At 41.6% G+C, this 20,686-nt stretch overlaps 3 protein-coding genes across 7 annotated transcripts; 1 reads left to right on the top strand and 2 right to left on the bottom strand.

Moving 5' to 3' along the window:
• Positions 1–85: 85 nt before the first annotated feature.
• afg2b (AAA ATPase AFG2B) lies at positions 86–5,611 on the bottom strand. Its single transcript, XM_077621627.1, has 10 exons — positions 4,759–5,611; positions 4,155–4,340; positions 3,790–4,074; positions 3,529–3,714; positions 3,229–3,387; positions 2,648–2,857; positions 2,317–2,544; positions 2,102–2,236; positions 1,103–1,228; positions 86–551 (listed from the first exon to the last, which is right to left on the bottom strand). The coding sequence occupies exons 1-10, from the start codon at positions 5,353–5,355 to the stop codon at positions 417–419; spliced, it is 2,247 nt and encodes a 748-aa protein (XP_077477753.1). The 5' UTR covers positions 5,356–5,611; the 3' UTR covers positions 86–416.
• nnt2 (nicotinamide nucleotide transhydrogenase 2) lies at positions 5,105–20,429 on the top strand. 5 transcript variants are annotated; one of them, XR_013305312.1, is made up of 25 exons: positions 7,429–7,569; positions 7,653–7,818; positions 9,002–9,231; positions 9,301–9,500; positions 9,674–9,761; positions 9,845–9,933; positions 10,208–10,395; positions 10,464–10,597; positions 10,726–10,917; positions 11,341–11,491; positions 11,635–11,796; positions 12,342–12,452; positions 12,536–12,681; positions 12,758–12,953; positions 13,769–14,002; positions 15,102–15,262; positions 15,646–15,825; positions 15,943–16,102; positions 17,172–17,253; positions 17,329–17,447; positions 17,690–17,805; positions 18,038–18,208; positions 18,648–19,211; positions 19,309–19,437; positions 19,568–20,429. XR_013305312.1 is itself a non-coding variant. In XM_077621600.1 (22 exons), exons 2-22 carry the CDS (start codon positions 7,689–7,691, stop codon positions 18,182–18,184), a joined length of 3,216 nt encoding a protein of 1,071 aa, XP_077477726.1. In that variant the 5' UTR covers positions 5,105–5,358; positions 7,653–7,688; the 3' UTR covers positions 18,185–18,378. The 5 variants fall into 5 exon arrangements, 4 of the variants coding, with proteins under 4 accessions (XP_077477726.1, XP_077477742.1, XP_077477733.1 ...); XM_077621600.1 differs by lacking the exons at positions 7,429–7,569; positions 18,648–19,211; positions 19,309–19,437; positions 19,568–20,429 and adding an exon at positions 5,105–5,358 and having other exon boundaries at positions 18,038–18,378; XM_077621616.1 differs by lacking the exons at positions 7,429–7,569; positions 18,648–19,211; positions 19,309–19,437; positions 19,568–20,429 and adding an exon at positions 6,017–6,155 and having other exon boundaries at positions 18,038–18,378.
• Positions 18,551–20,518, bottom strand: dtwd1 (DTW motif tRNA-uridine aminocarboxypropyltransferase 1). Its single transcript, XM_077621665.1, has 5 exons — positions 20,323–20,518; positions 19,544–19,773; positions 19,281–19,418; positions 18,943–19,201; positions 18,551–18,870 (listed from the first exon to the last, which is right to left on the bottom strand). Exons 1-5 carry the CDS (start codon positions 20,495–20,497, stop codon positions 18,620–18,622), a joined length of 1,053 nt encoding a protein of 350 aa, XP_077477791.1. The 5' UTR covers positions 20,498–20,518; the 3' UTR covers positions 18,551–18,619.
• Between the last annotated feature and the right edge of the window lie 168 nt (positions 20,519–20,686).

The following is a 20,686-nucleotide window of genomic DNA, read 5'->3' on the forward strand; positions in this document are numbered from 1 at the left end:
TTTTACATTACAATAATGTAATGCATTTGCTGATTAGTTTGGCTTATAGGATCAGCACAATTCTATCCTTAAGACAAAGCATTAAATGTTTCTATGCATTTTTATTATGATTCAAACAATATGAAATGTGTTTGTACATTTATTTTCTATTGTTCAAACATGATTTTGCATATATGGGAGAATAAAATGTATCACAATAAACATTTAAGTTTTGCTTAGTGAGGTGCAAACAAGGTTTGGTTACCAGGAAGTGTCTGGGACTATTAGTGACCACCATTAGTGCAGCTGATCAATATATTCAATAGTGCACAGCGACCCCCTTACAATCAAAAGACTTTCTAAGACGAAAACAAGACCAAAAAAGCTAAGAATTTTTACACTTTTTTAAAATTAAAATTTGGTTAAACTTCCCATTGTTAATAAGATGTTATCTGGTATGTTTGAATTTGCTGTGCTGTGAGGGATGGGCTGGTTTTCTGGAGGGATTGCAGGAAGTGTGTGTGTTTGATGCTAGATGCCTCCATGTTTTCTTGTAACGCCAAGAGAGCCGCCTGGAAACAGAGAAAGGAGTTTTCAGATACATACCGTGTTGGAGAAAACCGATTCCAAACATCATCTTTCACTACCAGCACCACCATTACTTAGATCAGGGGTAGGGGTGGGCAAATAATTCCACATAGGACTGCAGTGGGTGCAGGTTTTCCTTCCAACCCATAAGAGGAAACCGTTCCACCAATCTGGTATAATAGGTTAAACTGTCGGTGTTGGATCAGTTGGAACAAAAATCTGCACCCACAGCGGCCCTCGAGGACCGGATTGCCCACCCCTTCCTTAGATTATTGGTTTTTAACCTGGGTTCGATCGAACCCTAAGGTTTTGGTAATTGAATCTAGACTCTAGAGGATTTATGGGAAGTTTAAACACACAGGTTTCACATGAGAGTGAACACTGCTGACTGGTTTACACCCAATCCACTGGATTAATATCATTTCCTTTAACTGTTAGTCCTCAAATTGACAGAGAGAATTGTTCCACTTTTTAAAAATAAAACCAAATACATTTCTTTCTCTACACTAATCCACATCAAATTGTTTTTTATTACCTCTTTACAAAGATTTTCCAGGTCAGCTCCGGTGTAAAGCTCACTTCTGGCAGCCAACTCCTCCAAACATACATTAGGATCTACGGGCATGGACTTGGTGCACACCTTGAGGATGGCGAGACGGGCCTAAACACAGGTCATTATACACTTGTTAAATTATGTAAGGGAAACCTGTTACTACTAAGCCTAGCTTGGAATTGCTTGAAGATTTACAATTACAGTGACATCAATGTTAGTTTGCGTTAGCCTGTCCAAAGGATTTTACATCCTGTGTTGGCATGAAGTCTGCGGATGTTCAAGGAATTGAAGTGTTTTACTATACATTGTATAATTCACTTTTCTTTTGTTTTACAGTCATTTTACAGTCAACCACAGCTCAGCAGTGACACATTAACAAGTTGAAGTAAGTCTTTTTAATGTTTCCCATTTATAGACAGCTGAATTGGGTCCATCACTAGTTGATGTCCAATCTATTTGCAGTGGAAAGGATGACAGTGAATGAATATTCATATACATTCATTCTTTCAGTGCCATGTCATGTTCTCAATGAGTTCATAATACACTTGAAAAAAATAATGTTTTGATAAATTAAGTGTATTGTTTTTTATATTTATGGGATAAAGTGTAGGAGAAATTATAGGATTAAAATTTCATTTCAATGGGTTAGTTTTTTTAACTTTCACTAGTGAGTCTGGGGCATATTCCGACCATTAACAGCAATTCCAAGCTCATATCTCTAGACTTAGATTTTTTTTTAAAGACCAGTCGACATAACGATGTAGTTTTTGGACAATATCGTACACCTGAATATGGGTGCACACCAAATTTTCCAGGAAAACAGTATTTGCATCTATCTAAGCCATAGGGCTATTTACACTAAAAGACATGGTGTTCATTAGCCTATAAATATCCATATATAAGCCACGCTGGACTATAAGCTGCAGGGTTTAAAACATGAAAAAATTAGTGCCGCATAGTCTGAAATTTACGGTAACAAACCTGCTGATCTGGTGGAGGCACATATAGAATGTGGTCCAGTCTCCCGGGCCTAAGAAGGGCGCTGTCCAAACAGTCCGGCCTGTTTGTGGCTGCTACAACCATCACGTCTTTGTTGCACACTTCCTGCTTGTCCGCCTATGAAAGAGCGAAAATATATGCTTGGAACGTATTAAAATCATATTTACATGTCCGGTCTATGACAGTTGCAGCCCAACCTGTTCCGGACAGTTATTATCCTCTGCTCCCTCAACTTGGAGTCTCTTTTGCGTCCCCTTCCTTTCCAATGTCTTCAGGCCGATTCCATCCATCTCATTGAGGAGCACGGATAATAATCGGGTCTGAACGCTGTTAGGTGCCTGACCGCAGCACCGCGAGCCGATCACAGAGTCAATCTCATCCAGGAAGAGAATGCAGGGAGCGCAGGCCCGCGCTTGACGAAACAGCTACACGTGTAAAGGACATTTTTGTCCAAAAGTCAATTATCTACGATAGCTCGTATATCCAAAAACGTTCAACTGTTAACAAAAATAATGTCAGGGCACGCACCTGTGACAAAGCCTTTTCTGAGTCTCCCACGTATGGAGAGTAGAGATCAGCACCACTGACGGACAGGAAGGTACAGTTCGAGGATGAGGCAGCCGCTCTGACCAACGTCGTCTTGGCGCAACCAGGAGGTCCGTAGAGAAGCACGCCTCGTGGGCGGCACAGACCCAGGCGTAAGAAGGCTTCGGGGTACATCATTGGCCACTCGATACTCTTCAATCATTGGAAAGCAGCTAATTTTAGCTAATACATTCCATACATTTGTTCTTAAATATTAGTTATTAGCTAATGGTTATTGAATCTTAAAGCCAAGAATAAATAAGAAATGCAGTAGAGTCATGTGATAGCTACATCATCGAACTCTGTGCTCTGAACCGGTACATTACCTACTACATAAATCGCGAGGCGGTGAAGGTAAAGCCCAAAAATTGCGTTTAGACATATGTAGTGTGTACTTGGTAAATACGGGTACATTACCATATTTCTTCGTATGTCTGAAAGAGGCTTGCCATTATTGGCTATAAATAAATCACCTTATCACTGTTTTAAACATTGTTCACTGTGGATGTGAGAGTATTTATCACCTGACTCAGTTTCAGTTTGATGTCTTCAAGACCACCGATGTGCTCCCAGGCCACTGCAGCGAGGTCCGTCTGTCCCAGACTGCTCCTGAGGCATGAAGGCCGCACCAACTTCATAGCCTTCAAGAAATGTTTCAGTCCTACCGTCTGCTCATCGGAACTCTGTAAAGATGACAAACAGCTCTAAACTTTCATGACAATAAGCATGTATTGTTTTTAATCAACAAGGGTGTTCTAATTTTGATCCACACATGCACGAGAATGTAAAAGTGCAACATGTTGTTTCTTTAATGCTGAATTGACCTTTGAGTTCTCCCGCAGAGCGTCCATGGCGGCTTCCCGACACAGGGCACTGAGGTCAGACCCAACATAACCTGCGGTTTTGCGTGCTAGTTCCATCATGTCCACGCTGGGACACACTGGTATTTTCTCACACACAACAGACAAAATAGCTGCTCTTTGCCGTACTGTAGGAGGTCCAATGATAACCTAAAGATAAAAAAAACTATTTATTACTTCAAAAAGCAAGTATACACATAAGACAATCCTCATGATCATGAGTACTTCTCTGTCAAATCTTCCAGGCCTGCGCAGTGCCGGGTCTAAGCTGTCTGGACGATTGGTGGCACCGATGATGAGGAAGCGATCTGATTGGTCAACGCCATCCATCAGCGTGAGGAGCTGAGCCACCAGCCGATTCTCCGGCGCAGATGAGCCGGTTCTTCTCGGGCAGAGAGAATCCAATTCGTCCAAGAAGAGGACGCACGGACCCTCGTCTGCTGCAGCGCGAGCTCGCACAAATACGTCCCGCAACATCTCTTCACTTTCGCCCGGCCGGGACCGCACAATCTGGAACGTTTGCATAAATATACATACAAAGAATTGGAAATTGTATGATGATTGACCTTAGTCTAATCATAGGACTTTACCTCTGGTCCTCTGACCACCACCAGGCTTGCTCCCACTTGCCCGACCACTTTTCGAACCAGCTGTGTCTTTCCAACGCCTGGCGGCCCCACGAGTAGCACGCCTCGAGGACACGACACCCCAAGCGAGCCTAGGGTGGCTGGATAGAGAAGCGGCAACTGCAGCATCTCTCTAAGCGATGCGCTTACCTAAGGTGCATTTTGAAAGCAAATTATCAGAGAAGTTGAGGAATTTAAATCCCTAACACTATTATAACTCCAGGCATCACCATGCGTTATTTTGTGAAAACGCCCATTTTTAGGCTACTTTCACACTAAAACCTAAAACCTTTGTAGAAATACCAACATGAAGAAAACAGTGCAGTCTTCACTGCCTGACTGTTGGTATGCCATTAAATTTTGGGTGCATATAGCACAAAAACACAAAAAATAATACACAGTAATTTTTTATTTCTTTCCAAAACATGTTATTTAGGCAAAATTTGTTTAAATAGCATATTAGTACACTTAGGTTTTACCTAGGCAAAAGGACGTAAGTGTGTGTTCAACTGAACCGCACGATTATTAAATTCTCATTTATAGAAATAATCATTTTTTCCATACTTACCTCATCCAGGCCGCCCAAAGGCACTGTGACCTGGCCCTGCAGATAATTGTTGAAGTGTCTGAGGGTTTGGATTTCAACAATCTCCACACTAGTTTTGGAAGTGACAAGCCCTGCTGCATTACCATCCGGATGGATGTTTTCAATGACAACATACTGGATGTCTGTTTGAAAATGCTCCAGGTTTATAACATGGTTCTTATGGACTAAGGCAAATTTCAGCATGTCTTTGACAAATTCGTGAACAAAACGAGGGGATGTGTTTCTCTTGAATTCCATATTTTGGACCACCACGCTGATCTTCATTCCTTTCAGTGTGGGACAAGGGAGGAGTGTGATTTGCTGGGGATCCAGGCTGAGGCGTGAGGGTGGATGTCTGACCAGATGTGGAGAGCAGCATTTCATGTCCACCTGCACGAAGCCCTCAGCCAGGTCGGACCGGGGCCATGCGGTGCACAGACAGCTTCCCCCAGGGAGAGACACCAGCACCGGGGAACCCACACTCAAGCCCAGCGATGACATCAAACCTGGGCCCAGCCTGCATCTCTGGGAGCCCCGATCCGATGCTTCGATTGACAACAGCTTCAAAGATGTCATCATCAGGTAAATATTACTTTGTAGTCCTGTTTTAGGACCTACAATTAAATTAAAGGACGCGCGTACTGGAGTAGTACACGGCAGCTATGCTAGTATTAGCTAGAGGAGACAAACTACGATTGAAAACAATCGACTATTCGACACAGATAATTCTTATAAGTCATTTTTTGGATCATCTTAGTGATAAAAGTGCAGTATTTTACGCTCCGAGTGCAATTTCAAGTCATGTTTACAACATCCATGTGGCAGGGAAAATGGATGGCCAATCAAAACCTTTCCCTTTACAATAACTTCCGGTATATACAACTATAAAGGACATGCATTGGTTAAGTCATTGCCTGGCAATGACAGGGATAGGCGTTAATTCATTTTGACACGGAGATGGGGGTGTACATTTTCATATTTTTATACCATTGACGGGGCTAGACGTCCAAGGCCTTTTGACAGGACGAACGTTCAGTCGCCCCTCTTTGGCAGCCATTTAGTAAAATTAAAAATTCACAAAAATAAAGTCATAGAAAATAATATTACCGATTAGTTAACTTTTTTTGCCAAAATATGTGAAATTCACTCGCATGAATTGGTTATGGTTGGCCAACATTGTTGCCACGCGGCTGTCATTTTAGCGCCTTCATGCGTACTGGAGCTGAAATGCAGCCGTGTGAAGTTCCCAAATTGGCAGAATGCTGTTTAAGTGTGGTGTGTAAAATTGAAGTAAATTCACCTGGTCACTCTCCTTTAGGTTTTAGTGACGCTAAATCTTTAATTCGATTCCTCGGCAGCCTTTAAGTGGCGTCTGCAAGGTATTTATCTTGTCTGCGGTGGTCATGGGGACAAGTCACGTGGTTTGCTATTTAGCCTTAAATAGTAGGGTAGGCTTGGAGTGGTTCAGACAGTGGAAGGTCGTTTACAAGTTAATGTGCGTGCGTGCGCGCGCGTGGGTGTGTGTGTGGCCAGGCAAACCCAGGCGCAGGTTTGAGACTGGTGTGGAGTCTGTTAGCTGCTTCTGACCAAGACTGAAGTAGAACTGTTGATCCCGGTGGAAAACCTACAAAAAGGCAAGTCTGGCAATAACGAGTCGAGACCTATACTTGAGTTTGTAGGTCAATCAATGGCAGCACATTGGAGCTGATTGTCATTCAGTTATTTGACCTCATGGGTGGAAAGCAAACAATTTATGTCCAACTGGCTTCATTTAAAAACAGCACACAAAAATTAAAAATAAACACTGTTAAATGCATGTCATTTAATCTACCAAAACGTGAAGTTTTTTTTAAACAAACTTTTTTTCCCCACTGTGCATGATATCTTTTTCCTTCAGTCAGTATTAATTACAATGAGTTATACAGTTTGGCTCCCAGCTCAATTTGAAAGCAAAAAAATAGATATATACATAATAAATAATAGGGATGTCCCAATCACATATTTAGTACAGCAGTAGTTTTAATGAACTGAGAGAAAAATAAATCTCAAATGTTTTTTGCTCATTTGTTTCAGTAATGTAAATATACATATCTGATAAATGTTTTTTTTAAATAGTCTGTTGAGACATTCCTGCCAAAAAGCTGCATTTTATAGAAATCTGAGTAGTGTGTTTTTCTGCTGATCATTATACAAAAAAGAAAGCTTCCCAGTTTTTTTCTTGACAATATAAGAGAGCATTAATTTATAGCAAGGGATTATGTTAGTCTTGAAAAAATCAGACAAAACTATAATTATGACAATATGGGGAAGGTGTTTTTTTTTTTTTAAATGTCTGCTTGTGAACAAGTTAAAGCAATGAATGAACACGGGAAAATGTTGCCTTCAAGTATCTAGGCAAGAAAAATGAATGCCAGAGTCCACTGTCATTAAACAATTAATCAAATTTAAACGCTATTCTAATCATACTTCCTCCTCAATTCACTTTTTAGGTCATTGTGCTTTCTCAGTATCCACACTGTGTACACATTGCATGTTTGTGTTGTGTTGCAAATTACGTGGCTGTCCTTAGATATCCCCTCTTAACTCTAAAAAAATGGAGGTACCTGCTTAACTTTCTCCGCTTCCTGCCCGCCACATTTGGCGTATGCGCCGTCATAATTCCAGATCTCGCGAACAAGCCGACGCGTGTGAGATCAGGCCAGAGACCTGTGTGAGTGTGCGTGCGTGTGTGTCCTGTAGAGCTGAAATGTCACGCTGCTAGTTCCGCTAGGTCTTTTGGAATACACAGCCAAGGTGTGTGGCATTACCATTGGGGCTTCTTCAAGATATTTATCAGCAAAATCGCTTTTAACATAGAATGTGAATCTGCTTGCCAGGTCGAGAAGGAGGCTCCGGACGGACCCTCTGCAGCCATGTCGACCCTCCTGCACTGCATATCCAGCTCGTCTCTCGCGTTACTCCAGCGCGGCGTCACTAAGAAGATAACACTGAGGCGTAATTTTAGGACCTTGCCTGCGCTATGGGACCAAAACGCCAACAAAGGTAGGGGAAATTTAGTTTTAGACAAAGCCAAGTGTGTTGAATGTGAGAGGTCAGATAAAGGTGACCTGTAAAAACTTTGCTTTGTGGACAGTTCTCATCAAATAATGGGTCGTGGACTTGTAAGCTCTCGTAGTGTTTCTGTCTGAGGGTTTAAGCAGAAGTTATGCAAATTTTGCAAAGTGATTTTTTATTTTATTTTTTTAAGTTGCCATGCTCCGCTATCTGCTTCGGAGGCTTGTGGGCCTGAGCCACGCTGGCTGCCAGCCAATCACCTGCTAATATTGTAGCTATGACAGCGAGGTCACGGGGCCATTTATGGAGAGAAATGTTAACATGACACCGCCGGTCTCAGCCATTCATACGTAGCTGTACTACTCAGAGAAACAGAAAAAAAATACGTACGTATAGGCAGTACATTTATTGTCTTAAAAGTGCCACCAGAAAACAAAACCCCAAATTCAACCTTCTGATTTAAGAGGATTTTATTATTTGATCTAGTTGAATAGCTTTTATACATTAGAGTAGGTGTTAGTAATGCAGACAACCATGTATTTGATAACCTTAAAGTCTAAAACTGGTAGCTTGGTACCATTTCAATGGTGAATGGGGTTGACTTGTTTTAAAAGTTGATTGTGAACACAAATGGAAATTGGTTTAGAACTCAGAGAAATATGAATGAAGGTCCATCGCATGTTCTGAATATTGATTTTCCGTTTCGCTTATCCTCACAAGGGTCACATGGTTCCAAACATATTTTGTTATTTCCGATAAAATGATTGGCATTAGAAAAAAAATGAAACCAAAGTTCAATATTTCCAAGTAATTGTTTTGGAATGTAAACAAAAGAAAAGGAAGATTCTCAAGCATTTTTAATTATTCTAAATTTGTATGAATGGTAGGAGATATCATCTAAGTAAAAACTGTTACAATTTGAATGTTTCAGTGTCACACTTTGTTCAATCATTTTTTATGAAAAAAATAGGATTATTTTTTTAATGTGGCAAAAATAAATATTTCAAAACAAAGGAAAAATGTTTTCTTTTAGCTGTAATTGTATTTAGAAATTGAACTGTATTTAAAATGAATAAATATTAAAACAAGTACACTAATCAATACACCACCATGTTTTTAATAAGAATATTGAAGTCATGAAATACAATCACTCGTGCCTTCTGATATCCAGGTGTACTCTACAAGGAGCTGGTGGTTGGCGTCCCCAAAGAGACCTTCCAGAACGAGCGGCGTGTGGCGTTGTCCCCTGCCGGCGTGCAGGCGCTGGTCAAGCAAGGCTTCAGCGTGAAGGTGGAGAGCGGAGCTGGCGAGGAGTCAAAGTTCTCTGACCAGCAATATAAAGATGCAGGCGCCAGCATCACCGATGTCAAAGGAGCCCTTGGATCTGACCTGGTCCTCAAGGTTTGTGCATACGGATTGGAACCCATTTTCCCATTACACAGCCATTAATGCACTTGCGTCTGGCTGCAGGTTCGTGCACCCAGTTCGAGCGAGGCCGACCTTTTGAAGCCCATGTCGACCCTGGTGAGTTTCATCTATCCAGCTCAGAATCCAGAATTGATGAAGAAGCTGTCTGAGAGGAAGAGCACAGTCTTGGCCATGGATCAAGTGCCCAGAGTCACCATCGCGCAAGGCTATGACGCACTCAGCTCCATGGCCAACATCGCCGGGTGAGAGCCAAGACAAATCTAATTGACTTCATTATTTACCCAATCACAATGTAATGATATCTAGTAGGATTTAGCCTTCAAAAAAAAATTAAACTACTACAAAGCTACTATATACCTTTTTCTTTACTGTTGCCACAACAGAGTTACTACTGATGACATGGCTTTTTTTTTAGATACAAGGCTGTAGTTTTGGCAGCTAACCACTTTGGTAGGTTCTTCACTGGTCAAATCACAGCAGCAGGAAAAGTACCACCAGCCAAGGTAAATTCTACATGGAAGGGTCGGTGTAAGAGATTTTTGGATGTTTTCTCATCTCACCTCTGAAAATGTGTGTTTTTTTTTAGGTTCTGGTAATTGGAGGAGGCGTCGCTGGTTTAGCAGCCGCGGGAGCGGCTAAATCAATGGGAGCCATTGTTAGAGGATTTGATACGAGGTACAAATTTGGAATGCAATATGAGACCGAGTATCATCTTTATAGGCAAAGTACTGTGTACTGGAATTACTAATTCATTTCTAATAATCCATTTTATTTATACAGCGCTTTTCATGATACTCAAAAATGCTTCATATTTGTGAAAATATAATACCATCAATGAATTAAAAAAAAACAGGCGGAGAGGAGTTGTGGAATGGATGCTCAAATGGCTTCAGGAATGTACACTAGTCCGTGGAGTAAAAAAACTGTAAAACTGTTTGGTATCTGTCAGACCTGCAGCTCTGGAACAATTCAAGTCGTTTGGGGTGGAGCCCTTAGAAGTGAACATCAAAGAATCTGGTGACGGGGTCGGCGGTTACGCCAAGGAAATGTCAAAGGAATTCATCGACGCCGAGATGGCGCTGTTCGCCAAGCAGTGTAAAGATGTCGACATTGTCATCAGCACCGCCTTGATTCCAGGTCAGTCATGTCGACCCTGGCTCTGCCTTTTTCCCCCCTTCATCTCATATGTAACATACTGCATTCAGGAAAGCGGGCACCTATTTTAATCAAGAAGGAATTTGTGGAGTCCATGAAGGATGGTTCTGTGGTCGTTGATCTGGCTGCAGAAGCAGGAGGGAATATTGAGACCACTAGGCCTGGCGAGCTTCACACTCATAAGGTGAGTTAGATTTTTTTTTTTCACCTCTCACATTTTGCAAAACAATACTTTACCTTAAGACTGTAACCATTTTTGCCACCCCTGATTAATATGTTGTTTTAAATATTTGTTTTTCTTTCCCTAATAAGAATGTGACGCACATCGGCTACACGGACCTTCCAAGCCGCATGGCCACCCAATCCAGCGCCCTCTATTCCAACAATGTACTGAAGCTGCTGAAGGCTATCAGCCCCGACAAAGAATACTTCCACTATGAACCCAAAGAGGATTTCGATTACGGAACAATGGACCACGTCATTCGCGGGACGCTTGTGATGAAGGTGTGTTTGATTTGTAATCTTTAGCTCTGCTGGCAATCGTTGTGAGATGCTCTCATGCTGGGGGAGATTATCAAACTAATATAGAAAGTAAAAACTCTGTCCAACTTTGTATTGCTCTTCAGCACGAATGTTTTGAATGCCTCGAGTTTTGCAGGAATCTTGCGGTCTCACATTGTTTGCGGATGGCAAAACATGCAACCTCAATTTTCGGGATCAGTTTCACCGTCATTAATCTAAGCAGTGCATCAGAAAGAAAATTTGTCTTCCAAAGCCACTATTACGATATTCTTGATTGCCTTTTGTTCATGGTAATCTTTAAATTGATGTTTGGATTACAAAATGTTTCTCTCACGCAAAATTACTGTGCCGACTTTTATTGGTTTTATTTTGTCATCTATTCTCACACTTGCATGTCTTTCACAGGATGGACAAAATATGTTCCCAGCACCCCTACCGAAGACTGCTCCCCCACAACCTGTCAAACAGAGATCTGTGGCTGAGTTGGAAGCTGAAAAAGTAGCTGCAGTTTCTCCTTTCAGCCGCCAAATGACAAATGCTGGCATCTACACTACAGGTCAGGAGGACAGACGTGTCAACCTTACTCATTCGCTACCATTGACTGCGACAGAAGTCCAATCCATTGGAAGCGGGAAGGATTGGCATTGGGGGGAAAAGTAGCAAGTCATAGATGGCTATTGTGCTTTGCTCCCCCTGCAGGTCTATCTACCTGTCTAGGTCTGGGCCTCATCTCCCCCAACGCAGCATTCACGCAGATGGTGACGACCTTTGGACTGGCTGGAATTGTGGGGTACCACACGGTGTGGGGCGTGACCCCTGCGCTGCACTCTCCTTTAATGTCCGTCACAAACGCCATCTCAGGTCACATTTTTAACTTGGCTCTTGATATTAATCTTTTAAGGACAAATGAATATTTCTGAACATAAAAAAAACTAAAAACTTTGAGTCCATGTGTGCACATTACATTTTGGGTCATGTATTCTAGGGCACAATATTAACATTTCATATACATAAGTGGACAGCAGGTCTCAATAATATTTATTTTATATTAACTATTAGAATTCAGTATTAATTTTATATATCCATATGTATAAATAAAATGTTAACACAAAATTAAAAACAATGTATACTATTTGAGGAGCTTAAAATGTTTTATTTTTATATTGAACTAATTGCCTGCCATTTGACGGCGGTAGACATTCAATCTATTTTGACTTGGAGTATTGTCCATGAATGCGCATTTTCCACGGCCATTAACGGCGCTAGATGTCAATCTTTGCCAGTCAAAATGAATTGTATGTCAAGCGCTGTCAATGAACACCCAATAAAGAGTTTAAGAATGTTCACATTTTGAAATCATTTGGATATTTGTTGTTTTCAGCTATTATTGTTGTGCCTTTCAACAGGTCTGACTGCCGTGGGTGGTCTTGTTCTGATGGGAGGGGGTCTCACACCCTCCTCCTTGCCTGAGAGTCTCGCCTTAGCTGCTGCTTTCATTTCCTCCATCAACATTGCTGGTCTCGCTTCTTTTGATTTAAAGTAAATGTTTTTTTCCGTTCAATCAATCCCCTAAAATCTGTGCATATTGTTCAATTTCCAGGTGGTTTTCTCATCACCCAGCGAATGTTGGACATGTTTAAGCGTCCCACAGACCCCCCTGAGTACAACTACCTGTACATGTTACCAGGGGCTGCATTTGTTGGTGGATATGGTGCATCTGTGGCCGCGGGTTACAACATTGAACAGGTGAAAGGGAACATCATCATCATAATATTCTTTTTCATTCACTGGTTTCAACTTGGATGTCGATGGTGGTCTTTAGATGATGTACTTGGGCTCCGGATTGTGCTGCGTCGGCGCCTTGGCGGGCCTTTCTGCTCAGCGCACCAGTCGCCTTGGAAACGCGTTGGGCATGATGGGAGTTGCCGGAGGCATCGCTGCCACCTTAGGCGCACTCAAACCCTCCCCAGAGCTGCTGTCACAGATGTCATTGGCGATGGCCACTGGAGGGACTCTGGGTAGGTCTCCTCTTTGGACCACATCCTCTCAGTTTTGCGTGACTTTCAGACCCTAAAGTTGAAGTGTCATACTGAACAAAGTTATACCATAGGGTTAATAAATTACTTTTGGACTGATAGTGTAGCAGTTGGCATACAGACAGAACAATAACATTGTTAACAATCAGTGTATTGGAGCTATAACCTTAATTTATTTAGTTTTCCAGTATAATAAATATCAGACCAAAATATTGCTGGACTACAAGCCAATTGTTGATCAACCATTATCCATAACAAAGCAGGCAAAAAATATAATACTAGCTTCTTCAGTGAGTGAGGCAGCACATGTGCAGCCATTTTTATCATTGAAATATTAGTCTGACAGAATTTTATAAATTAGTGATGATCAAAGAAATTCTTATACATGCAAATATCGCAAGAAAGCTTATTATTTACGCTTGCGTTTCTAGTTGCATCCATTTGTCCAGTCCTGCATGTAAAAAAAAACAATCATACTCTTTCATCACCATCTCTGAATGTTGTACTGTTACTTTAAAACAAGAGGATGATAAATGATGCTTAACACAACCCCTCTTGCTATGACAGTTTTGTTGCATTTTTCCAGAGGAAGTGACTAGCTCGGACCAATGTCTAAAATGCACATTTGTCTATTTTGCCCTTTTGAAGTTCAGGCCCAATTTGTTGGGATGAGATAACAGAAAACATGTGACTGGTGTGTTTCCTTGTTCTTCTTTGTAGTGTGTAAATGTTGTCAAACTTGGCCTATGTGCAGAAAAGGTTCAAGATGATGACTGTACATCTCTGCTGCAATGCAGGTTTGACCATCGCCAAGCGGATCGAAATCTCCGACCTGCCTCAGTTGGTGGCAGCGTTTCACAGCCTGGTGGGCCTGGCTGCAGTTCTCACCTGCGTCGCTGAGTACATGATCGAGTTTCCCCACCTGGACGCTCACCCGGCCGCCGGCGTGCTCAAGACTGTGGCCTACTTTGGCACGTACATCGGAGGTGTCACCTTCAGTGGATCGCTAGTCGCTTATGGCAAGCTACAAGGTTTGTGCTTAACTAAACAAGTCTTATTTTACATGTTTGATTAAGGTTTGGGGGTTTTGTGTGGTCCTTTTGGGGACGTAACATAATCATCGTACTCAGTTCAGGATTGTCTGTTCTTGATTGTGTCCTTGATTATTCCAAAGCCAGAATGATCCTCAAGGAAATCCGTGACTGGAGTTTTAGTTTTCACGCCAGTCACATTCGCTTATTCTTTATCTGTGATTTTAACCCTTACTTACAGTTTGCTATTTGCATTGTTGGTGAGCGAATGTTCCACGTAATGAAAATAGCTATACAAGTAAAATTGTTGTTAAATAACCGTTCATTAAACGATCATTAATGAAGGTTTCAGAGAAATGTGTAATGTTTATTTTCTTTAATGTAATTTACTAAATTCTTTCACTGTTTCAAATTTAGCCGTCACTCTTTAAAGACCAACAGGTGCACTTTTCACTTGGAACCTGTGTAAATCTGGACAGTTCTCAGGATGCTGTTACAGCTGTTATAGAATTCCGCACGTACACAACTTTATGGCATAAACGGTACCCCGGTTTTTGAGATTCCGTCATTGCTCTTGATTTCACTCGCACAAATACATTTAAAACCCACTTTAACTGATTCCTGGACAGTTAACTTATTGCGTCCCGTTAAAGGCAATAGACATCCAATTCATTTTGACTGAGAAGACAGGCCGTGAATGCTCATCTTTCAGTACCGTCGACAGCTGTTAAAAGCAGCAATGTTTTAAACGTGTGGCATGGAAGGGTGAAAAACACCCAAGAGACAAAACAGTCTGTCTATACAAACTTTGAAGCACTTAAGGAAAAGTCCTCGTATTTCAGGATGGAAGGATGACATTAGGGGGGTTTTCATTGCTGTCAAATGTCCAAAATGATCAGTATTTAAAGTTCTGTAAGAGCACATGGGAAGCTTTCTGGTCTTTCTGATTCCTGAGATGGTGCAGTTGATTAGACGATCCCAGTGTTTATAGACACTGAAGAAAAGATTGTGTTTGACATTTTCTTTCCTTAAGTGGAACAGAGAGAAACGTCAGTGCCAAAACCTCTTCAGGATGAAATGTGGTTGACTGCTTTTGTAGGGATGCTGAACTCTGCGCCTCTCCTATTGCCCGGACGTCACATGTTGAATGCCGGTCTGATGGCGGCGTCATTGGGAGGCATGGTGCCCTTCATGCTTAGCTCCAGCTATGCCACTGGAATGGGATGCCTCGTTGGAGTGTCAGGGCTGTCCACGGTGATGGTAAGTTTCACTTTAATTACTTGACCGTATTTACATGTGAATTCAATTCTTATGCTCTGTGTAGTCATTCCAGGAACATGCATGTTGGGTTAATTATGCAGTATTGTTCCTTTTAATAGCGTCACCTCAGGGGAAAGGGGTGAGACAACTGAGAAGTGCCAGTGGCAGGATACAGTGTCACAAATGATTATTTCCTGGGGGATGATGATCTGCATATGTAGAAATGATGTTATTATGGGCTTACCCTTAACTAGGCAGTTTCAATTAAAAGTCTGATGAATGATTGTAGCAGTTGATTTCCTTCTGTGGTCTTCATGAGGAAGTTAGAAAACTTTTTTTTGATGCAACATTGTTGTTAACGCTCTAATTTAATGTTCCGCCAGGGCGTCACACTGACGGCAGCCATCGGAGGCGCAGACATGCCGGTTGTCATCACTGTATTGAACAGCTACTCGGGTTGGGCACTGTGTGCTGAAGGATTCCTCCTGGACAACAACCTCATGACCATTGTTGGCGCTTTGATCGGCTCCTCTGGTGCCATCCTGTCCTACATCATGTGTGTGGTGAGTACACAAAAATACACCCACGCTGCACTTGAGTTGAAGTGCAAACGGCAGAAACTTGTGGAACACCAAAATAACTAATAACTCCCTGATGATTCAATTTCCACTTCTCCCTAGGCGATGAATCGTTCCCTCCCTAATGTGATCCTCGGTGGCTATGGCACCACCTCCACAGCGGGTGGCAAACCCATGGAGATTGTTGGCACCCACACGGAGGTCAACGTTGACCAGACCGTTGATATAATCAAGGAAGCCAATAGTATCATCATCACGCCAGGTACGAAACACTTGAATGAATGCAGCCAACATTTGCTTTTCATGCATTAAAGTTGTAGAAATTAACCCAGAGGTTTTTGGATTGTGTTGGAATATTAAATCACAGATTTTAACTCCCAACGTGAGCACAATTAGTGATTTTGTTCATTTTTTTGGGATTAAGTATGTTGTGTTTGCAAATCAATTCCAATGCATCATTTATTTATTTTTTTACTCTATTGTCGTGCAGAACTTTGAAAAAGTTTAACGCTAACTTCAATTGAAAAGTACATAACAAATGTATTGGACTAGCAAAAATGTTTAACTATTTGAGTATTCTTGATGACAATAGACATCCAATCTGTTCAAACTGGGAGGGGTAGGATGTGGCTGGTCCTGTTTCAGTACCATTAAGTCGATGCACAAAATTTTGGTGCACAACACTAGGGGGAGCTCAACACTAATGGAAATCACCGTTTTAAAGATTTGCCTTTTTGTTAACCAGCCCCAAATTTGACAGAACAGTATTTATTTTCAATCTACTATCCCTGTAATGTAAAACCCTTTCATATGCATCAGAAGATTCGACTGAAGGATCTTTTGAGATGAGCCAAATTGACTGAGTCAGTCAAACCTATTTCCATTTTGACCGATTGATTGGCCTCCCTTGGACTATTTTGAGGGCAACCCAGCTTCAAGTTTTCATCATCTTGGAAATACTATAGTCGAGTACGATTCCGTCAAGGTCACTCAAAATGTCTATTTTACTTGCCTCTTCCTTCAACCACAAACAAGAACTTGGGTTACACATGGCCGCTATTTTCTTTGCAGTTTTTTGAACAACCAAACCATGGACAGATGTGTGTTCCGACATCAGGATTTGATTAAAAGAAACGGTGCAATGTAAAGATAATGCCCTTTTCCAGTTTAATAAGATTGATTTTTATTTCTCCAAATTTTATTTTATTCCGAATTATTTTGTATTCATCTTTAAATTGTGTTACGATACAGCCAATAAGATACAATTGGTCAATATAATTAGTGTCTTTCGGATACTTAATCTTCATGTGGTGCTTTTTGTCTTTATTTAGGTTGGGGATTGTGTGCAGCAAAAGCCCAATATCCCATTGCAGACATGGTGAAGATGTTGAAGGAACAAGGCAAAAGTGTCAGGTAACGGGCTGCACCAGTGCTTCAACATTTCCTTCTAATGGACAACTTTACAAATGAGGTGATACGTTTGCTCAGGTTTGGTATCCATCCAGTGGCTGGTCGTATGCCCGGCCAGCTGAACGTACTTTTGGCTGAAGCTGGCGTACCATATGACGTGGTCTTGGAGATGGATGAGATTAATGAAGACTTTCCAGGTATTCCCCCAGATTTAAATACCAGTGAGAAACTGATTATCATGTTGACAAGAAGTATCAGCTCCCTCCCACCTTTTACTTTGATCATCCTCTTGTTGTTTTGACACAATACGGGTTTACACTCAACAACACATGGTTGTGTTTATAACACTGCTAAGTGGTGTGTGGGAATTTATTATCAATCATTTTCAGGGTGTTTGCTTTTTGTGTGTGTGATCATTAAATGTGATGTAAACTTGCAGAGACTGACTTGACGCTGGTCATCGGCGCCAATGACACAGTGAATTCTGCTGCTCAAGAGGACCCTAACTCTATCATCGCTGGCATGCCTGTCCTGGAGGTGTGGAAGTCCAAACAGGTGAGACCAGCCTTGGATTTGATCGATTCTGTAAACTTTTACTCTTGACAGCGACAAAAATCCAATCCATTTGAACTAGTTTTAACAATAATATAATGCTATGTTCTTTGTGAGGAACAGATCAAGTTTAACAGTGAAAGGTGTTTTACGTTAAGTGTGCCCATGAAACAAATTAAACAATCATTTTGACTACATTTGACATTGAGATGACCTAATCTAACCTTTGTTTTAGGTGATCGTGATGAAGCGGACCTTGGGTGTGGGCTACGCCGCAGTTGATAACCCCATTTTCTACAAGGCCAACACATCAATGTTGCTGGGAGATGCCAAGAAGACGTGCGACAGCCTTCAAGCAAAGATTAGGGAGGCCCAATACTAGTAGCCAGCACCAACCGACTAAATGGTACAAAAAAATATTTGTTTCTGACCCAAGCATTGGTTTTTAGGGCAATTCTGTCTAGATCAAATTAAATGGATGAGTTTAAGATGTACAATAGTAGTCATAAAGTATTGATGGAGGGAATGTGAGGCACCTATGTACTGGTTTGTAAATAAAAGATATTTAATTAATGATCGAGGCTTTAAACTGGCATGGCTGACATGAAAATTAATTGCGTATTTTGACTTTACAGAAAGTTTCAAAGACTTTTGTATGCAATGTGTTTGGTAGTTATCGTGCCAGTTTCAACTCAGAGTAAATGTTTGTACACTGAAGTTTCATCTTATAGAGATATGCTTGCCAGTGTTTGAGTCATTGGAAATCCTTAACATTTATTGAATGAGGCTCAAGAAAATGTTTCGGTCCGGGACAAACTCAAATGCTGCTCTTTTTGGCTTTACAGTTTTGTTTTGCCTCTTTGGACTTGTTGACAACAGTGTGCAGGTAAGAGTAAAAGAAGAGAAGGTTATCATATTCGCCGCTGTACTCCTGAGCAAGGTACTGCTCGTGGAAGTCCTTGAGGAAATAGTAGATGGCTTCTATCGTAGCTAGGTATGTGTCTGGTTTGCCCTTCTGCGAGCGCCAGAAGCATGTTTTCCTTGTCTTCAGCTCTACTTGGAGCAGATCTGAAAGGTGACAGTACAGTGTGGTGTTGTTGAACTCATGGCTGAACTTGCCTTTACAAAAACAACAAGTACCTTGCAGTCTCTCATCTGTGCTGATTTTGTTGGTCTGGTTCCATGTGCTGTCGATGAAGACCACCCTCTGTAGGAGGTGCGGCCTTGATTCCGAGCCCTTCGTTTCATCTGGGGGCCCTGACTCCAGATCTTTCGCCGCATTTTCTATTTTCCGTCTCTTTAACCGAGGGCCATGTGACCTGCTGTCAGTCCTCTCGCGTAAACACTGCATCATGTCTTGTACTGTGACGGCACCTGGACTGGGAAACACCAACACGACCTGGCGGGGGGTAAGAAAAACAGAAAATGTACATTAGGGAATGTTTTAAGCTTCAAGATCAAAAGACGACTGAACTCGCCTTGTCTTGATCGTACTCTGGAATGCAGGGGTACGTGTAGATGGTGATATCGTCGGGCGCGAGGATCTTGGCATGAACGGCCGTGCTCTTGCCATCTGTCTCGTTGGGGTGCTTGATGATGTCAATCTTCAATGGAAGCTAAACGCAGACGACATTGGTAACCGCACCAAGCGCAACATTTCATGAACCTGACACTATATCCACCACAAAGATTTGAACCCAAGGCTAAAAAGAACAAACAATCCCAAACCTTTTCTACTGACCTTGACAATGGGGATTTCTTGCAGGCTGACGTCCACTAATAAGCAGCATGTGTAGCAGAAGAACATCCTTGATCCTCCGCATTTTGCACATTTTGACCTGCCCCTCTGCTGCACTTTCTCCAGCACTGCGTGCGATGCCAATTTTAAGCCTTGAAGAAGCGGTTTGGGCAGCACGAGAGCGCGTGTGGAATCACTGCATCCTTCTTCCAAGCTGCTCATGTTTGCTCCTGCTAAATGTTAAAAGTGCAGAGGAGACTGCTATTAACTGTGCAACAGAAACACATCTTGGCTCATGTTAAGATATGGTACTTGAATTTTTTAACACTGCACTCAATGAGAAATGATAGTCCTTTTAGTCAATTAAATAGCTTGATTGCCTACACAACTAGAACACTAACTATAAGTTGCTTATTAGTACGATTTACCACTCATTCAGTAGAGGAGATATACATGCACTATTGGTAGATGAGATGGACGTTAACATAAATATCTCTTTGAGAATTACATTATTTTTCTCACTCAGCCAGGCACAGTCGTAGAACTGCAATTGAGGAAATAGTGAGGCAAATGAGTGCATGTGTGACAAAATACGACTATTTTTGCACTCCAAAACCAGATGGCATTCCATAATATAATCGCAGGTGTAACGTTAAACCACGTGTAAATGCTTCCCAAGAAACATCTGTGCACATTGACATGAAACTGGCTCGCTTTGTGCAGGCGAATGCAGATAAACAAACGTTTGCTATTCTGGGTGCGATCAAGTTTTTTTTACTTACTGGTTACACACAACAATGATTTAGAAGATGGAAAAAAAGGTCCAGATAGTTTTAAGCAGCTCCTTCCACTCCAGCTAACGCCTTTCCATGTCATTACTAGAATTAAATAGATCACCGCAACACACAGAAATACACGTAAAGCTGCCGCCATGTTGAATGTGGAATTTTGCCCCATTGTAATGTTCGTGCAAACTCTACGCTCCATGTTGTCTGCGTTTATATCGAAGCTTGTGTAGATAGAAAAATGATAATCGCCTTTTTCATGTTTAAATACTGCATAAAAACTACATATTATAGAAGTTCATCTTTATGAAAGAATGTGCAATTAAGCCCAAGACGGTCTTTCTGATATAGCAACCCTGAT

This window comes from Stigmatopora argus, chromosome 2 (genome assembly GCF_051989625.1).
Source record: "Stigmatopora argus isolate UIUO_Sarg chromosome 2, RoL_Sarg_1.0, whole genome shotgun sequence".
In the NCBI taxonomy this organism is placed as follows: Eukaryota; Metazoa; Chordata; class Actinopteri; order Syngnathiformes; family Syngnathidae; genus Stigmatopora; species Stigmatopora argus.